This window comes from Sinohyriopsis cumingii, chromosome 4, assembly GCF_028554795.1.
Source record: "Sinohyriopsis cumingii isolate HCF-2022 chromosome 4, ASM2855479v2, whole genome shotgun sequence".
NCBI classification, from domain to species: domain Eukaryota; kingdom Metazoa; phylum Mollusca; class Bivalvia; order Unionida; family Unionidae; genus Sinohyriopsis; species Sinohyriopsis cumingii.
The window spans coordinates 125102420-125119505 of NC_142964.1; the positions used below are offsets into that span (position 1 = coordinate 125102420).

Sequence of the window (17086 nt, forward strand, 5' to 3'; positions counted from 1 at the left end):
AGCAATGACAGTCATATTTAATGGCAGATCATGTAAATTTCAATGAATACCAGAATGTTATCTTTTAAATTTTGTTAAGTTCATCTGAGTGATTATAGAAAATAGGTTTAGAAGTTTATATACCTTTTGTAACAGTGGCTATCTGCATCATTTAAACAAAATTCAAAAAGCTTCAAACCAGGATCCTTTTACAATTGTGAATGGATCATACATGATGCACTATGCACACTGCAGTATAAATGAAGAACCAAATCATGAGCTAACTTGACCTTATTGCCAGGCTGACCAACAAGAGTCTGTATTTTTTATTATCAAGGCCACATTTTATTTACCTAGAAAAGGCATACATACAAACTATAAAAATGAAGGTAATCTAGGGTGTGGACAGATGAAAGTACAGACATATTGACATGCAAATAGATGCAAGTAGACATATGGACATGCACAGAGATGCAAGTACTGACATGAACATGCACACAGATGCAAGTAGACCGAGATATGCACACAGATGCAAGAACAGACATGTGGATAAGCACACTGATGCAAGTACAGATATCGGGATATGCACACAGATGCAAGCAAAGACTATATTGATGCATGCAGATGCAAGTAAAGACATTCAGACATGTACACAGAAGCAAGTACAGACACAGAGATGCACACAAATGCCAAAGTGAATTCTCTGTCAAGCTTCTGTCAACAAAAATAAACGGACAAACTATAACTGTTATTTGTATGGATTAATGGTTTACAAAAAATTGGGGGGTGTGAAACGTTATAGGCAAAATTAATTAGTCATTAATGCAAGGCTGATGCTCCACGTATTGTTGCTTTCCTTTCTCACAAGTTCCTCTCCTATCATGCCAACATATTAATTTCCAAGATCACTGTGAATTCATCATTTTTTGTGGTGTATCAATTTTGACATTCTTGCAAACCATGAATCTAGAGATCCAAAGAACAATAATGAGTTTTTGACCCTTCCCCAATCCATGAATTGAAGGACCTATTGAACAGGACCATTTTCTAATCAATGAATTTAAAGACCTAATGAATAATAATCAGTCTGTGAAGACAACAGAACTATTCTCCAATCAATGAATTTAAGGACGTAAAGAAAATTATTCAGTCTGTGAAGACAACAGGACCATTCTCCAATCAATGAATTTAAGGTCCTAATGAACAATAATTAGTCTGAGAAGACAACAGGACCATTCTCCAATCAATGAATTTAAGGACGTAAAGAAAATTATTGTCTGTGAAGACAACAGGACCATTATCCAATCAATGAATTTAAGGACCTAATGAATAATAATCAGTCTGTGAAGACAACAGGACCATTCTCCAATCAATGAATTTAAGGACCTAATGAATAATAATCAGTCTGTGAAGACAACAGGACCATTCTCCAATCAATGAACTTAAGGGCCTAATGAATAATAATTAGTCTGAGAAGACAACAGGACCATTCTCCAACCAATGAATTTAAGGTCCTAATGAACAATAATCAGTCTGTGAAGACAACAGGACCCATCTCAATCTAAATCTGTCAATGGGTACCCCGGTACTTGGGTACTCATCTGTTTGTAATAACCTGGATAATAACCTGGGGAACTGAGTACCTATTAAAAATAAATTTAACAAAAGAAAAAGAAAAAAAGCATGTTTGCAAGTTCAGATCAAGGACCTCAGGAGTGAGCAAGACACAGAATAACAATAACAATTTGTGTCATGTGACATTGGCTGCTGCACATTTATCCACAGTTAGTCTTGTGTCTTATTTCCTTATTTTCTATTTAAAGTAGCTGTACATAAAATAGTTATAAGGAAACAGACAGGTTTCTTTAATGGCAAACCACATGTCACAGATTCATTACATTTTACATAGAGGACCAGCCTAAACTTAAAAAAAGAATGGCACCATATATTATGAAAAACAGGCTTTATCGATGTGACTCATGGATGTTATACGACAAAGAAATCTTAGAAGAGAGGGATTTCATTAAACCTAAAAATATGTTGCATTAGGAAGAAGAGAAACCAATAACACTACAAATTTTGAAAGAAGAATTCAACAGTAATGTAATACAGCATTCATCGTTTGTGGACTTCATGACCATTAAGTGAACGTTACTGCAGACACGTAGATTTAAAGTGAGTGCTATGCATAAATAATTTCTCATTTTGTTTTGTTTCGATAGTCTTGTGCTAACTAATAATCCACATGAATTCAGCCAATTTGTGATAAGAATTTTAACTGCAGATCCAGGTCAATATCAAATATAAATGTACATTTTTCATAAAGTTTTCTGGCAAGTAATATACAGATTGCTCCGTTTATGCTCAGATTACACTTTTGTGCAACTTGTAGTGTGTAATAATTACACTTATACCTCTCTTGGAGTGTGTAATAATTACACTTATACCTCTCTTGGAGTGTGTAATAATTACACTTATACCTCTCTTGGAGGTTGGTATGTATGAACCATCAACAAAGCAGCTCTGGTTCACATTTAATACAATTTCTCTTGATCAGGTAACTGGGTAACCGATTGTTAGGATCGACGGTAGAAGTTTCCTAAAATTCTGATAGCTTCATCTCCATCCCATGAATTTAAAGACCTAATGAACAATAATCATTGTTAAGACAACAGGACCTTTCTACAGTCCATGAAGTACAGATAAAAATACGAATTTATACATATAAAAAATAAATGAAGTCACAATATTTCATGTTATTGCAAAATCTTGTACAATCAATGATGTACAAAACAGACCTACATTTGTTAAAGCCATCAGTTAGCTACATGGTAACTTGCCCAGGTTCCACTTAACAGTTCTATTTTCCAGTTTTCTTAAAGGGTTGAATATCTAAGTACAAAAATGTGAACCCCAACATTTGACCAATGGGATCATATGTTTCTAAATTTCAGCTATCATTAAAGTAATTAAATAACATAACAAACAAATAACAAATGAGGCAAAATTGATGGCTTTCAAGGCTGGAGCAATGCTCATACAAACATTCATAAAACCTGAAATGTTTCTTTATATACATAAAATTTAAATACATGGTAGAGTTTTGGAGTTTGTAATGTCTAATTTGTTGGATTAGTGAAATTTGAATATGTGCTAAATGACTGATTCAGGCTGTTGGAAGTGTTAGGGACAACCTGTCTGTGTAACATTCTAACTAACCAGTATGACGAACTAATTTCAAGAGTGGCTTTCTTCTGAAGTTATTTTTGCTTCTAAATGAGCTGTTTGTGTGGCCAGGCAGATATTCTGACAATGGGAAAGTTATTCTCAAACGATCACCTAAAGGATTATTTTAAAAAGGAAAACATCCCAAAAGGGAATTTTTTAAAATCTTGAGGCATATGTGTGATAAGACCTTTTCTCATGTCCATTTTTAGTATAATTTTGCTGCCACTCACAACATTGCCTTAAAACAGCATTTATATAATAAAAAAATGCATTTAAGTGGCATATGAAATTCTTAAATTTAAAAACAGCTCATGCGAAAAAATCGTTAGCCTAACACCGACTGGAGCAAGTTGAATACTGCAATAATAAAAGCTAATAACTGCCTTCTCACCAGCTTTTGAATCCAGTTTTCCATCTTCTTCTAGATCATTCCAGAGGTCATCTCCTGACCCACAGGGATCAAAGTGGACCTTATGAGACACGTTTACTCCTTCCTGGGGATAAAAAATAGGTGTAGATAGTGAAAGAAAGGTAAACAAAAATTATAAACTTATATATTAAGCTGAAATATTGTACCAGCAACATATTTTTGTACTATTTTCAGTTGTTATTCAGGTTTGTGATGAGTGTTAATTCTACAGAAATTTATACAACAGATTTCAGTGAAGGTAGCTGTATTACAAATTAGTGGTTTCTGAGAGGATCAACTCCCAATCTTTACCTTTAAGACCAAGATAAGAGTTGTACAAACTGTGATAATCAAAGGTAAAGTAGGTCATTGCTTATCAATCTCTGATCTCCAATGCAATGGAGAAACACTGTTTACAGTGATTTATTTTTGTAAAAAAAGATCAAGTGCCACTTTAGATAATCTTGATCTGGGCTGTTGTAATTCTACCTTTAGTTTTGATGCATTTGGAGTCATTCCCTTCTGGGCTGTTGTAATTCTATCTTTAGTTTTGATGCATTTGGAGTCATTCCATTCTGGGCTGTTGTAATTCTACCTTTAGTTTTGATGCATTTGGAGTCATTCCTTTCTGGGCTGTTGTAATTCTATCTTTAGTTTTGATGCATTTGGAGTCATTCCATTCTGGGCTGTTGTAATTCTGTCTTTAGTTTTGATGCATTTGGAGTCATTCTATTCTGGGCTGTTGTAATTCTGTCTTTAGTTTTGATGCATTTTGAGTCACTCCATTCTGGGCTGTTGTAATTCTATCTTTAGTTTTGATGCATTTGGAGTCACTCCATTCTGGGCTGTTGTAATTCTATCTTTAGTTTTGATGCATTTGGAGTCATTCCATTCTGGGCTGTTGTAATTCTATCTTTAGTTTTGATGCATTTGGAGTCATTCCATTTCTGGGCTATTGTAATTCTATCTTTAGTTTTGATGCATTTGGAGTCATTCCATTATGGGCTGTTGTAATTCTATCTTTAGTTTTGATGCATTTGGAGTCATTCCAATCTGTTTACACCAAATTTCCAAATCATCTGAGGCTCCAAGCAAATTAGTTTGTATAGTACAGCTAAAGAGAACTGTGTATCAGACAGGTCTAAAGCCGTAACACTGATTTGTAATAAAGACACAAATCATTGATAAAGATTAAAAATGGGCAGGATCGGGGCCTAGTACTGAACTCTGCAGAACACCCATAGGTACACAACCTAATATGCAATGAATACATCAAATGTGCAATGAAAAAGGTCTAATTCACAAAGTGATTACTATCAAATATCAAACACTTTGCTCCTACTTCTCAGTGAGTTAGGTTTTATAAAAACTATGTCAGTCCTACGTTCATTATTGCAATATGATATTCAGAAACTGCTGCCAAACCTGACTAAACATTTCCAACTCCCTTAGTGAGCATATAAGATTATACTAGGTGAAAAATATAAAGATTCCATTCATACAATTGACCAACTAGGAATACTACAATCAAGAAAAGGATATGTATAAGGAAGTCCAAACTTATGATTAAAATTGCAAATTAAGAGGCTCTTCAGTTTCTCCTGTCTATGGTCCAAAAAAACGAAGCAAATCCAAATTAACTTTTCAATTACCTTCATTGTTATGAATTACAAAATCCAAACATGACAGTACACTGAGTTATATGATATAACAAGCAAGGATCACTAATGACACTACCAGTATAGTATCCTGTCAGCTTTGTGATGTAGAAAGCATGCATCACTAATCAGTCTCTAAAATTATAGTATCATGTATCCTGTCAGCTATGTGATGCAGTAAGCATGCGTCACTAATCAGTCTCTAAAAATATAGTATCATGTATCCTGTCAGCTATGTGATGCAGTAAGCATGCATTACTAATCAGTCTCTAAAAATATAGTATCATGTATCCTGTCAGCTATGTGATGCAGTAAGCATGCATCATTAATCAGTCTCTAAAAATATAGTATCATGTATCATGTCAGCTATGTGATGCAGAAAGCATGCATCACTAATCAGTCTCTAAAAATATAGTATCATGTATCCTGTCAGCTATGTGATGCAGTAAGCATGCATCACTAATCAGTCTCTAAAAATATAGTATCATGTATCATGTCAGCTATGTGATGCAGAAAGCATGCATCACTAATCAGTCTCTAAAATTATAGTATCATGTATCCTGTCAGTTATGTGATGCAGTAAGCATGCATCACTAATCAGTCTCTAAAATTATAGTATCATGTATCCTGTCAGCTATGTGATGCAGAAAGCATGCATCATTAATCAGTCTCTGAAAATATAGTATCATGTATCCTGTCAGCTATGTGATGCAGTAAGCATGCATCACTAATCAGTCTCTAAAAATATAGTATCATGTATCATGTCAGCTATGTGATGCAGTAAGCATGCATCATTAATCAGTCTCTAAAAATATAGTATCATGTATCTTGTCAGCTATGTGATGCAGTAGGCATGCATCACTATCAGTCTCTAAAAATATAGTATCATGTATCCTGTCAGCTATGTGATGCAGTAAGCATGCATCACTAATCAGTCTCTAAAAATATAGTATCATGTATCATGTCAGCTATGTGATGCAGAAAGCATGCATCACTAATCAGTCTCTAAAATTATAGTATCATGTATCCTGTCAGTTATGTGATGCAGTAAGCATGCATCACTAATCAGTCTCTAAAATTATAGTATCATGTATCCTGTCAGCTATGTGATGCAGAAAGCATGCATCATTAATCAGTCTCTGAAAATATAGTATCATGTATCCTGTCAGCTATGTGATGCAGTAAGCATGCATCACTAATCAGTCTCTAAAAATATAGTATCATGTATCATGTCAGCTATTTGATGCAGTAAGCATGCATCACTAATCAGTCTCTAAAAATACAGTATCATGTCAGCTATGTGATGCAGTAAGCATGTAACATTAATCAGTCTCTAAAAATATAGTATCATGTATCCTGTCAGCTATGTGATGCAGTAGGCATGCATCACTAATCAGTCTCTAAAAATATAGTATCATGTATCATGTCAGCTATGTGATGCAGTAAGCATGCATCACCAATCAGTCTCTAAAAATATAGTATCATGTATCCTGTCAGCTATGTGATGCAGTAGGCATGCATCACTAATCAGTCTCTAAAAATATAGTATCATGTATCATGTCAGCTATGTGATGCAGTAAGCATGCATCACTAATCAGTCTCTAAAAATATAGTATCATGTATCATGTCAGCTATGTGATGCAGAAAGCATGCATCACTAATCAGTCTCTAAAAATATAGTATCATGTATCATGTCAGCTACGTGATGCAGTAAGCATGCATCACTAATCAGTCTCTAAAAATATAGTATCATGTATCATGTCAGCTATGTGATGCAGTAAGCATGCATCACTAATCAGTCTCTAAAAATATAGTATCATGTATCATGTCAGCTATGTGATGCAGTAAGCATGCATCACCAATCAGTCTCTAAAAATATAGTATCATGTATCATGTCAGCTATGTGATGCAGTAAGCATGCATCATTAATCAGTCTCTAAAAATACAGTATCATGTATCATGTCAGCTATGTGATGCAGTAGGCATGCATCACTAATCAGTCTCTAAAAATATAGTATCATGTATCCTGTCAGCTATGTGATGCAGTAAGCATGCATCACTAATCAGTCTCTAAAAATATAGTATCATGTATCCTGTCAGCTATGTGATGCAGTAAGCATGCATCATTAATCAGTCTCTAAAAATATAGTATCATGTATCCTGTCAGCTATGTGATGCAGTAACCATGCATCATTAATCAGTCTCTAAAAATATAGTATCATGTATCCTGTCAGCTATGTGATGCAGTAAGCAGGCATCAATAATCACTCTAAAAATATAGTATCATGTATCATGTCAGCTATGTGACCCAGTAAGCATGCATCACTAATCAGTCTCTAAAAATATAGTATCATGTATCCTGTCAGCTATGTGATGCAGTAAGCATGCATCACTAATCAGTCTCTAAAAATATAGTATCATGTATCCTGTCAGCTATGTGAAGCAGTAAGCATGCAACACTGATCAGTCTCTAAAAATATAGTATCATGTATCCTGTCAGCTATGTGATGCAGTAAGCATGCAACATTAATCAGTCTCTAAAAATATAGTATCATGTAACAATGAAAATGTAGAATTGGGATAACTGGTGACCTTAAATGGGCTTAACCTCTCTATTGCACCCTTCTTTTAAACACACCAGATTCAACTGATGGAAGAACATGGGATATGTAACGAAGGAAGAATCCAAGTTGGTATCAACCTTTATAAAAAAAAGGATTCAATCATCAATTGTTATACCTGACCAAGCCTCTGAAAAGATGTTCAGCCTGGTATCTACAAAATCAACAGAATGGGAACACTCGGCAGGTGAGAGACAAAGTCCTTAGAATTATCCACCCTTGTGCCTTTCTGGGTCCCAATTGTTGAAAGGGAGATCTTAAATGGGATTTCTGCTTTAACTGGGGCTGCATAGCTCTAATGAACTTCACTGATAGACACTGTGATCAATCAGGATGATTTCATTTCCTGTTGCTTGTCTATGGGATAATGAGAAACGATAAAGGGATGAGCCCTCTGAACAGGGGATGAGCCCTCTGAACAGAGTCTCTGCTTCCAGAATAGCAGCCTCCAGAAATTCCTCACTGTGCTCTAGTAAGACCTTGGATGTGTCCAGAACAACATCACTATGATGGTTGAGAATCTCACTGCCAAGGCATGGACAAGGCCAACACATACCAAGATGTTTCAGTCACTACTTCCAACAAATGATAAAGGGCAACTGGTGACAAAGATTCCTCCTCTAGCAGGTTAAATGCCACTGGTGAAAGTGGGTGGCATGTGAGGCTAAGATAACCAGTGACCTTGCCTTTGTTCTAAAGTTTCCAGTGTTTAAATTGGTGGGCAAGGCCATGTCCCCATAGAAATATCCACCTGATTTGCTTTGGCATCCAAAGTGGGAAGTTTAATCTGGCAGGAACAGGTATGAACCTTACAGATAGATGTAGAGACCAAGGGCCTCAATAGGGTGGGGTGGGTGGGTGGGTTTACAGACCACCCCTTATGTTGTCAAGCAAAGTAATGGCCTGTAATGGCCTTAACTAAACTGTGGGAAAATACCTTCATAACAGTATGGAGCAACAAGATATCTGTTTTAGAGTTATCAACAGAAAATTTTCCAAGTGCCATATGAGCCTGTAGGCTTGAGGCACAGATCACTGGACACAAGATGGTAAATGCTGTTGACCACCGTGTTGAAAGACCAGATCATGTACACCTCTGCAGCCATAAATGCCAGATGGGAGGGTATGACTTACTCTGTCCTAGTGGAAAAGAGAGGGTGTTGCTCTCACAAGAGGGATGGGGAGGGTACTGCTCCTCCATAAAGGGAGGACACAACTCACTCTCCACCTATATATTACCTCCCTTGGTAGAGGACCCACTAGCCCTGAGGGACTCCATTGAAACTATGTTAATCCTTCTCTGAGACCCAAGGAAGAAACTCTCTTCCTTTCTTTAAGTGTGACAAAATTTGGCAATGTCCCAAATCATGTCTGACCAGAAAAAGACAAGTAGGGTGGGTGTCTCAGATGGCTTTCCTGTGGCCACACCCATCCACTCCCTGCAGAGAGTTGCTGTAAGAACACTGTCCAGAAGATTCTTTTGAAAAATTATAAGAAAATGTATAGAAGTATTTGTGTGGACAAAGTATTTGCTACTATGATAAAAACAAGAACTCACCTTATTTAGGTGTAGTCTCAAAGAAATTACAATCACTGATGTCTTAATGCAAAAAGGAAGCCATGTAAAGCTAAAAATGAACTGGTGTTTGATAACTAGATGCACAATGTAATGGGAAAAACTGGTGTGAGACCTCCTTTTCTCAGATAACAATAGCACAATTCTCATTAAAAGAAAATGTACATGATGATTCATTAATGTAATAAAACAATAAACATAATTAATATGAGTCCACAGACCAAATTTGGCAAGGAGAGATATATTTACTAAATACTTACCTAAGTAAGAAATAAATTCTTATCAATAACACTGCTGAGGGCAAGAATCTAAATGCAAGGCCAAACCAAACATAACCAGAAAAAAATCTGAACAGCTTTCAATGGAGCTCAAATTGAGCTGAAGTAATTCTTTATCAGGGGTAATTCTTAATCAGGGGTAATTCTACATGGAAAAAAATATGAACATAATGAGAAAACTGAAATTGTGATGTACCACAAAAAGCAATGGCAATTTCTAAACAAGGTGAGTTTTAAGCAGCCAGTGATAGCAGTGACTGGAAAAATAATGAAGGATGGTGTGCATGACCAAGGTATCTGCTGAATTGACAAGGGGAGATCTTATATTCTGGAATCTTCTAGTTCAACCTAATGGAAGGAAAAAATCTTGTCATATGGTCAAAGTACTATCTGCACCAGCTATGCAACAGCAACAAGTCTTTATATTAAAGATATTAAAACCATTTTTCTTTCTTCAGTCACTAAACCTTTAACTTTTTTTGCACTAAATCAATTAACTTCTTTTTACTGTAAGCTATCCAGAAGGTACATGCTGTATAACTTATCATGCATGAAAGTAAAAGTTAACACAGACAGACAGATGGACTGAGCGTGTCATTGCAAAATGGTGGACATATAAGAAGATCACATTTTAGTGAAACAATTAGCAGAATCTTTCTTGAGGAAACATAAGAATTCATCATTTTTCTCTAAACTGGAGTTTTGAACTTACTCTTCTTGTTGCAGCAAGTGAGTAGGTACATGGCATGTCCTGAAAGGTCTGGTGTATGGACACCCCTGACACTTCATGGTTGCCCTCTTCTGCAAAGCTGAATGTCTCATTCCAGCAATCCCCTGCAGAGTCCTCCTTGTTACCACGCCCATTTTGGAAAGTGAAAGTTACACTAACATCTAGAGGTTCCAACCCATAATTCTCGACAGTCCAAATGAATACAACCATTGGGAAAGAAGAATCCTATGAAAATATTTCAAGCAAATAAAATAAATATTAGAAATATGGAAATAAAATCAAAACAATATACAATAAAACCCCTCAAAACCAAACCCCTTCATAACTGACGTTATTTAGTACAAAAAATTTCCTTTTCTTTCTAAATGTAGGCTGAAACCACTCTAATCTGAAAATCAGAAACAAAATTTTCAGTTCCAAATTCCAATTTAAACTAAAATAAACCCAATTTAAACTAAAATAAACCCATAGAACCGAAAATCACTTCAAATTTGGAGATGTATTTTAACTGGTGACTTCCATTAAATGTTGATATTTATAGTCCATAAATGTCCTGTAGTAATGTGTTAATTAAAAAACACACTGGGCCTGATTATTTGTGGTTAGCAAAATTGTACCAGGCTTCTTGTAAGTCGATCACCTAGAAATGCATGAAAGGCAAGGTAAAGGCAATATCTGACATACATGCCAGTGCAGATATGGGCTGACAATGGTGCCAATCTGAAGTCTTGCACATTAAGGAAGGGCCTACTTTATGGCAAATGCTTATCGTGTCTTTGCAGAAATGATGAACATAACTTCTTTTTTTCTAAAATGAAATACCAGGGATTTGTCAGCCAGTCCTGCGGTCTCACTTTTGATACTCTGCTGACGGAGACTGACAAAAGTTTTTAGAAGGAATGTATGCTGTTCAACTAATTTTTCTAAATGTTTAACAATGAAATTTATTGTCTGCACTCTTACATGCACAAAGACACAGATGTTCTCTCATAACTACATTTCTCACCAGTCATATAAATGCTTTACTTATTTCACACACAAAATTATGTCGCCGTTTTTCTCACATCACATGGAAAACATTAATGCTACTATGGTTTTTTAAATACCTGGACTTTTCAAACACAATTAAAGACTGGTATCAACAATGATATGCTTGTACAAGAATCTTGCCTAATGGTATAATGTGGAATATTTTTATTATGAGTCACCCACATCATACAGTCCAACTGTCATAGTTTAAAAGCCCACAAGGAAACTATTATTTGTTAAGAAACTGGTTGCTGGTTGCTCTGTGTCAATAACTAATTAACCATCTATGAATACTGGCTTGATCAGGTCATACAAGTTTACAGACTGCACAATAAAAGACAATTAATGAAAACTTGAATGTCCCTGTCTTTTTTTAAATTTTAAACTTTTGAATTTTAGACATGTGATGGATAAAAAATATATACTGCATAAATTTGACACACATTTCTGATTCAGGCAAAACTTATTGATCCTAGATACCTACATATTTTATTATCTTTTCTAACTTACCTTGTAATCATTTGGTATCACAGGTGAGATCTGTCTACACGTCAGTTTTATTCTGTGCTCTGGAATGTCATAGACTGTCCATGCCCGAGGGTAGAGGGCATGGTAGGTGGCTTTATCCAGAGGAAATCCCCACTGCCATGACTTCAACTGGCCTTTTGGTTTGTTCCCAGTCAACACCTTCTGGTAAACTGTCTGACCCTTCTTTCTGATGCAAACAATGAACTGTAAAAAATCATCAAAATTCAATGTTTTAAATAAATGAAATTAAATGACTACTGCCAAGACAGCAATTCTCTAAATCCTTTTTAAGTGACAAGTTAACAAATGAAACTTGAGCAACTTGCTTAAACCTTCCCTCCAATTTGTTTTACATGTTCCTACTCTACAGGACTTCAACCCTACCCCAACCTGAATAGTCACTCTGGGTGATGTAACCCAAAATCCATTATACGTATTATTTTCCTTCTGCAACAAATACATCCAGAAAGTTTGATAAAACAAATCTTAGATTGTCACTGTACCTGCAAAATTTTTCTGGGGGTATATTTGAACTATGACACCCTCCACAGGTCTCCAGTTTTTCAGAAACTGTATCTTCATTCTTTCTCTCCTTGTGACCTTGATCTTTGAACCACAAAACGAATGTGTCTTCCTCATCTCAAATGCAAACCATCCATAAAGTTTGGTTAAAGTTGCTGAAGGAACTCAAGATATCATATGGAAACCATATTTCTTCTTAGTGTCAATGTGACCCTGACCAATGACCTTTTGAACCCAACAACTATACTGTGTTCTTATTTTAAACAAAAGTCATTTACAAAATTTTGTCATGAAGTCAAGTATTGAATCCAGGTTATTGTGTGGAAACAGTTTTTGTTTTTTTAGTCCTCCTGACCTTCACGCTTGACCATTTTAGCCCCAAATCAATATGATATTTCCTTGTCCCAAATGAAAACTAATTATACAGCTTGGTAATGATTGATGGCGGAAAACACAAACTATTTTGATGAACAAATTAATGGTATTTGGACAGACAGACAGACAAACAGACATGGTATGTTCTGTATTATGGCAGGCATACAAAAACATGGAGGTAATAATGATGAATATTTACTTGATCAGCTGGTATCACTTTATGTTCATAAATCCCTGGCACCATCTGGAACCGGCAGAATTCTCCACGATAGCCTCTTCCTATGGTCCCACAGCCAATACCACCCACAGGACAACCTGAAGAACAGAGAAACAGGAATAATTATAGACACAGTCAATACCACTCATTGGGCAACCTGAAGGACAGAGAAAAAGGAATAAATACAGACACAGTCAATACCATCCATAAAGCAACCTGAAGGACAGTTGTTGTTGTTGTTTTAAGGTTTAACGCCATTTTTCAGCACACGATAGGCTATACATGGCGGCCAGTATTAATGGTGGAGGAAGAACCCGGGAAAACCCCAGAAAGAAACAGTGACCCATGAGAAGCTACTGGCAAGCTTTCTCACATACCCACATTAGCCGAATCCGAGACTCGAACCATCGCAGATAGAGGTGAGATGGCAGTGATCTGTAACGGAGAGCGCTTTAGACCACTCGGCCACTTGGGGTCCCCTGAAGGACAGAGAAATAGGAATAAATACAGACATAGTCAATATCACCCACAGGGCAACCCGTAGGACAGAGAAACAGGAATAAATAGAGACACAAACACACTCAATACCACCCATAGAGCAACATGAAGGACAGAGAAATAGGAATAAATACAGGCACAGTCAATACCACCCATAGAGCAACCGGAAGGACAAAGATATATGAATAAATACAGACACAGTCAATATCACCCATAGGGCAACCTAAATGACAGAGAAACAGGAATAAATATAGACACAGTCAATATCACCCATAGGGCAACTTGAAGGACATTTAATTTTACATACCGGCAGTTGATCTGGTGTTTGATACGGATGTTGAATCTGTATTTCAATATCACAATGAGACTGACAATATTTAAAGGTCTTCACTGACATTTACACACTGATATGCACTGATACAGTGAATCAAACTTTTATGAATCTTAATTTTAATTCCATTCACACTATATAGCTGACAATATTTGGAAAGCATACAAAAGAGGGTATGAAATAAATACAAATCTGTAATTGTTTATGTTTTGAGTTGTTAGAAGACCTTGTTTGATATATATATATATATATATATATATATATATATATATATATATATATATATATATATATGTATGTATGTCTGATGGCCACAATGATATCCATATCATTACAGTTATCTTTCATATAACGCACATTGTTATACTCTTCTTAAAATGGCCTCAAAGGAGAACAGTCTTTGACACTACGGAGTTACCCACTATAAATAAATTATTATTATTATTATTATTATTAATCAAATCTGTTCTATATGCCAACTTGGGACAAAACGTATATAGTTTTTCATACTGATCATATGATCTTAACATTCATTATCTAATAATATCACATAAGCAAAATTATTTGTTCCCCTGTGACCTAACACACTGCCATTAATAATACAAAGTCTTTGTAGTTGTTCTGAAGTATATATATATATATATATATATATATATATATATATATATATATATATATATATATATATATATAACACTTTAAAAAATTTGCTGAAATGTTATTAACTCCACACAGTACAAATTTAATATACACCTGACCCTGGTTTTACTAAACTTTTTAAATACTCAACTTCAAATTAAGATTTTTGATGTCTTTCTGTCTTTCTTATTAATTGTTTGGTAACTATTTTATATTTATCAGACTTAAATTTGACGAAATTTACTGGATAGTATACTGGCACTCACTGCACAATGTATCAGTGTCTTATTCCACTGTTTTGTATATCACATATCTGAACAGCAACCATGTAAGATCTCCCATCAATAATGACATCAAAGACATGAAATGCATGTACTGTGAGATCCCTCATCAATAGTGACATCACTGATATGAAATGCATGTACTGTAGATCTCCCATCAATAATGACATCACTGACATGAAATGCATGTACTGTGAGATCCCTCATCAATAATGACATCACTGACATGAAATGCATGTACTGTGAGATCCCTCATCAATAATGACATCAATGACATGAAATGCATGTACTGTAAGATTTCCCATCAATAATGATATCACTGACATGAAATGCATGTACTGTGAAATCCCTAATAAATAATGACATCACTGACATGAAATGGATGTACTATAAGATTTCTCATCAATAATGACATCACTGACATGAAATGCATGTACTGTGAGATCCCTCATCAATAATGACATCACTGACATGAAATGCATGTACTGTGAGATCCCTCATCAATAATGACATCACTGACATGAAATGCATGTACTATAAGATTTCTCATCAATAATGACATCACTGACATGAAATGCATGTACTGTGAGATCCCTCATCAATAATGAAATCAATGACATGAAATGCATGTACTGTAAGATTTCCCATCAATAATTACATCACTGACATGAAATGCATGTACTGTAAGATCCCTCATTAATAATGACATCACTGACATGAAATGCATGTACTGTAAGATTTCTCATCAATAATGACATCAATGACATGATATTTCATTAATAGGGAGTCATATATTTAACAAATATAGTGGAACCTTTCTCAACAGAAGCTACCCATATTATACGGCCACTTTGCATGACATTGAATCAATACACTGGAGCTACTTTTTTAAAAGGCCATGATTTTATTACATAATGAGTGATGTGATGGGGGATGGGGGACACTGATAACTGATATGTCAATGTATGTGAAATATCATTTTATAATAGTAAATAATGTGAAACTGGAAAAATATCTCATTGTCTCCTTTTAAAACTTCATGAGTTTATTTCCTCAGTAGGACCTGATGTACATTAATATTTTGTGGTTAACTGGATAGGAAATTTGAATATTGCACTGCACTATACAATTATGTATTCTATATTGACATAACATTTTTCAACACCTTGTACAACATTTCCAAATGTCATTCCACTTGACTGAAATCACACACAAAGAGTGATTTTGTTTCAAACAGAATGCATGTATCCCATACATAAAAAGGATGAATAATTATTCAACTAAATTAATAAAATGGGTGAATAATTATTCAACTAAATTAATAAAATGGGTGAATAATTATTCAACTAAATTAATAAAATGGGGTTTAAGTTTTCAGAGGTTTGGGTCAAGAATAAGCATGTTTCAGCGTAAATAAAGGAACACGATTACCAGCATCTGAGAGCTCCACTTCAACAATTTGAGGAGCAACGTGTACAAGGAATGTGTTAGCAAAAATCTAACACTGTCGAGAACTGAGTATTCACTATCATTTGTGATCACTGGTAAACCAATTTCTTACATGATTAAGAACGTAATTTTCCTAACAACAGTTGCTACACCTTTAAAGAAAATTGACACCCCAACCTGATTCGTGGATCTTAAGTACTCGCCAAATGTAATTTTTTTTAATACGATAAATGTTAATAATGTTTATCAAGTAAAACAAACAATTTCAACATAAATGAAATGTAATCAATTTTGAAATGCAATCAAAGATAACATTGATAGCAATGAAAAATATTCGGAATACTGAAGCTTACAGCTGACCTTGATCACAATGAAATGTACCCTGAATACTGAAGATTACAACTCACCTTGATCACAATGAAACAGATCCTAAATACTGAAGCTTACAGCTGACCTTGATCACAATGAAATATACCCTGAATAGTGAAGCTTACTGCTGACCTTGATCACAATGAAATATACCCTGAATAGTGAAGCTTACTGCTGACCTTGATCACAATGAAATATACCCTGAATAGTGAAGTTTACATCTGACCTTGATCACAATGAAATATACCCTGAATAGTGAAGCTTACAGCTGACCTTGATCACAATGAAATATATCCTGAATAGTGAAGCTTACATCTGACCTTGATCACAATGAAATATACCCTGAATAGTGAAGCTTACAGCTGACCT

General features: G+C 35.1%; 1 protein-coding gene across 1 annotated transcript in view; it reads right to left on the reverse strand.

Annotated features, from left to right (window-relative positions):
• LOC149802042 (non-lysosomal glucosylceramidase-like) overlaps positions 1–17086 on the reverse strand; it is a 100126-nt gene that overhangs the window by 58903 nt on the left and 24137 nt on the right. The window contains exons 3-6 of the mRNA XM_089956449.1: positions 13133–13248; positions 12019–12240; positions 10462–10704; positions 3599–3701 (exon numbers count right to left, since the gene is read on the reverse strand). Coding sequence (XP_089812575.1) covers positions 3599–3701; positions 10462–10704; positions 12019–12240; positions 13133–13248 — 684 coding nt within the window. The remainder of the gene's footprint in view (positions 1–3598; positions 3702–10461; positions 10705–12018; positions 12241–13132; positions 13249–17086) is intronic.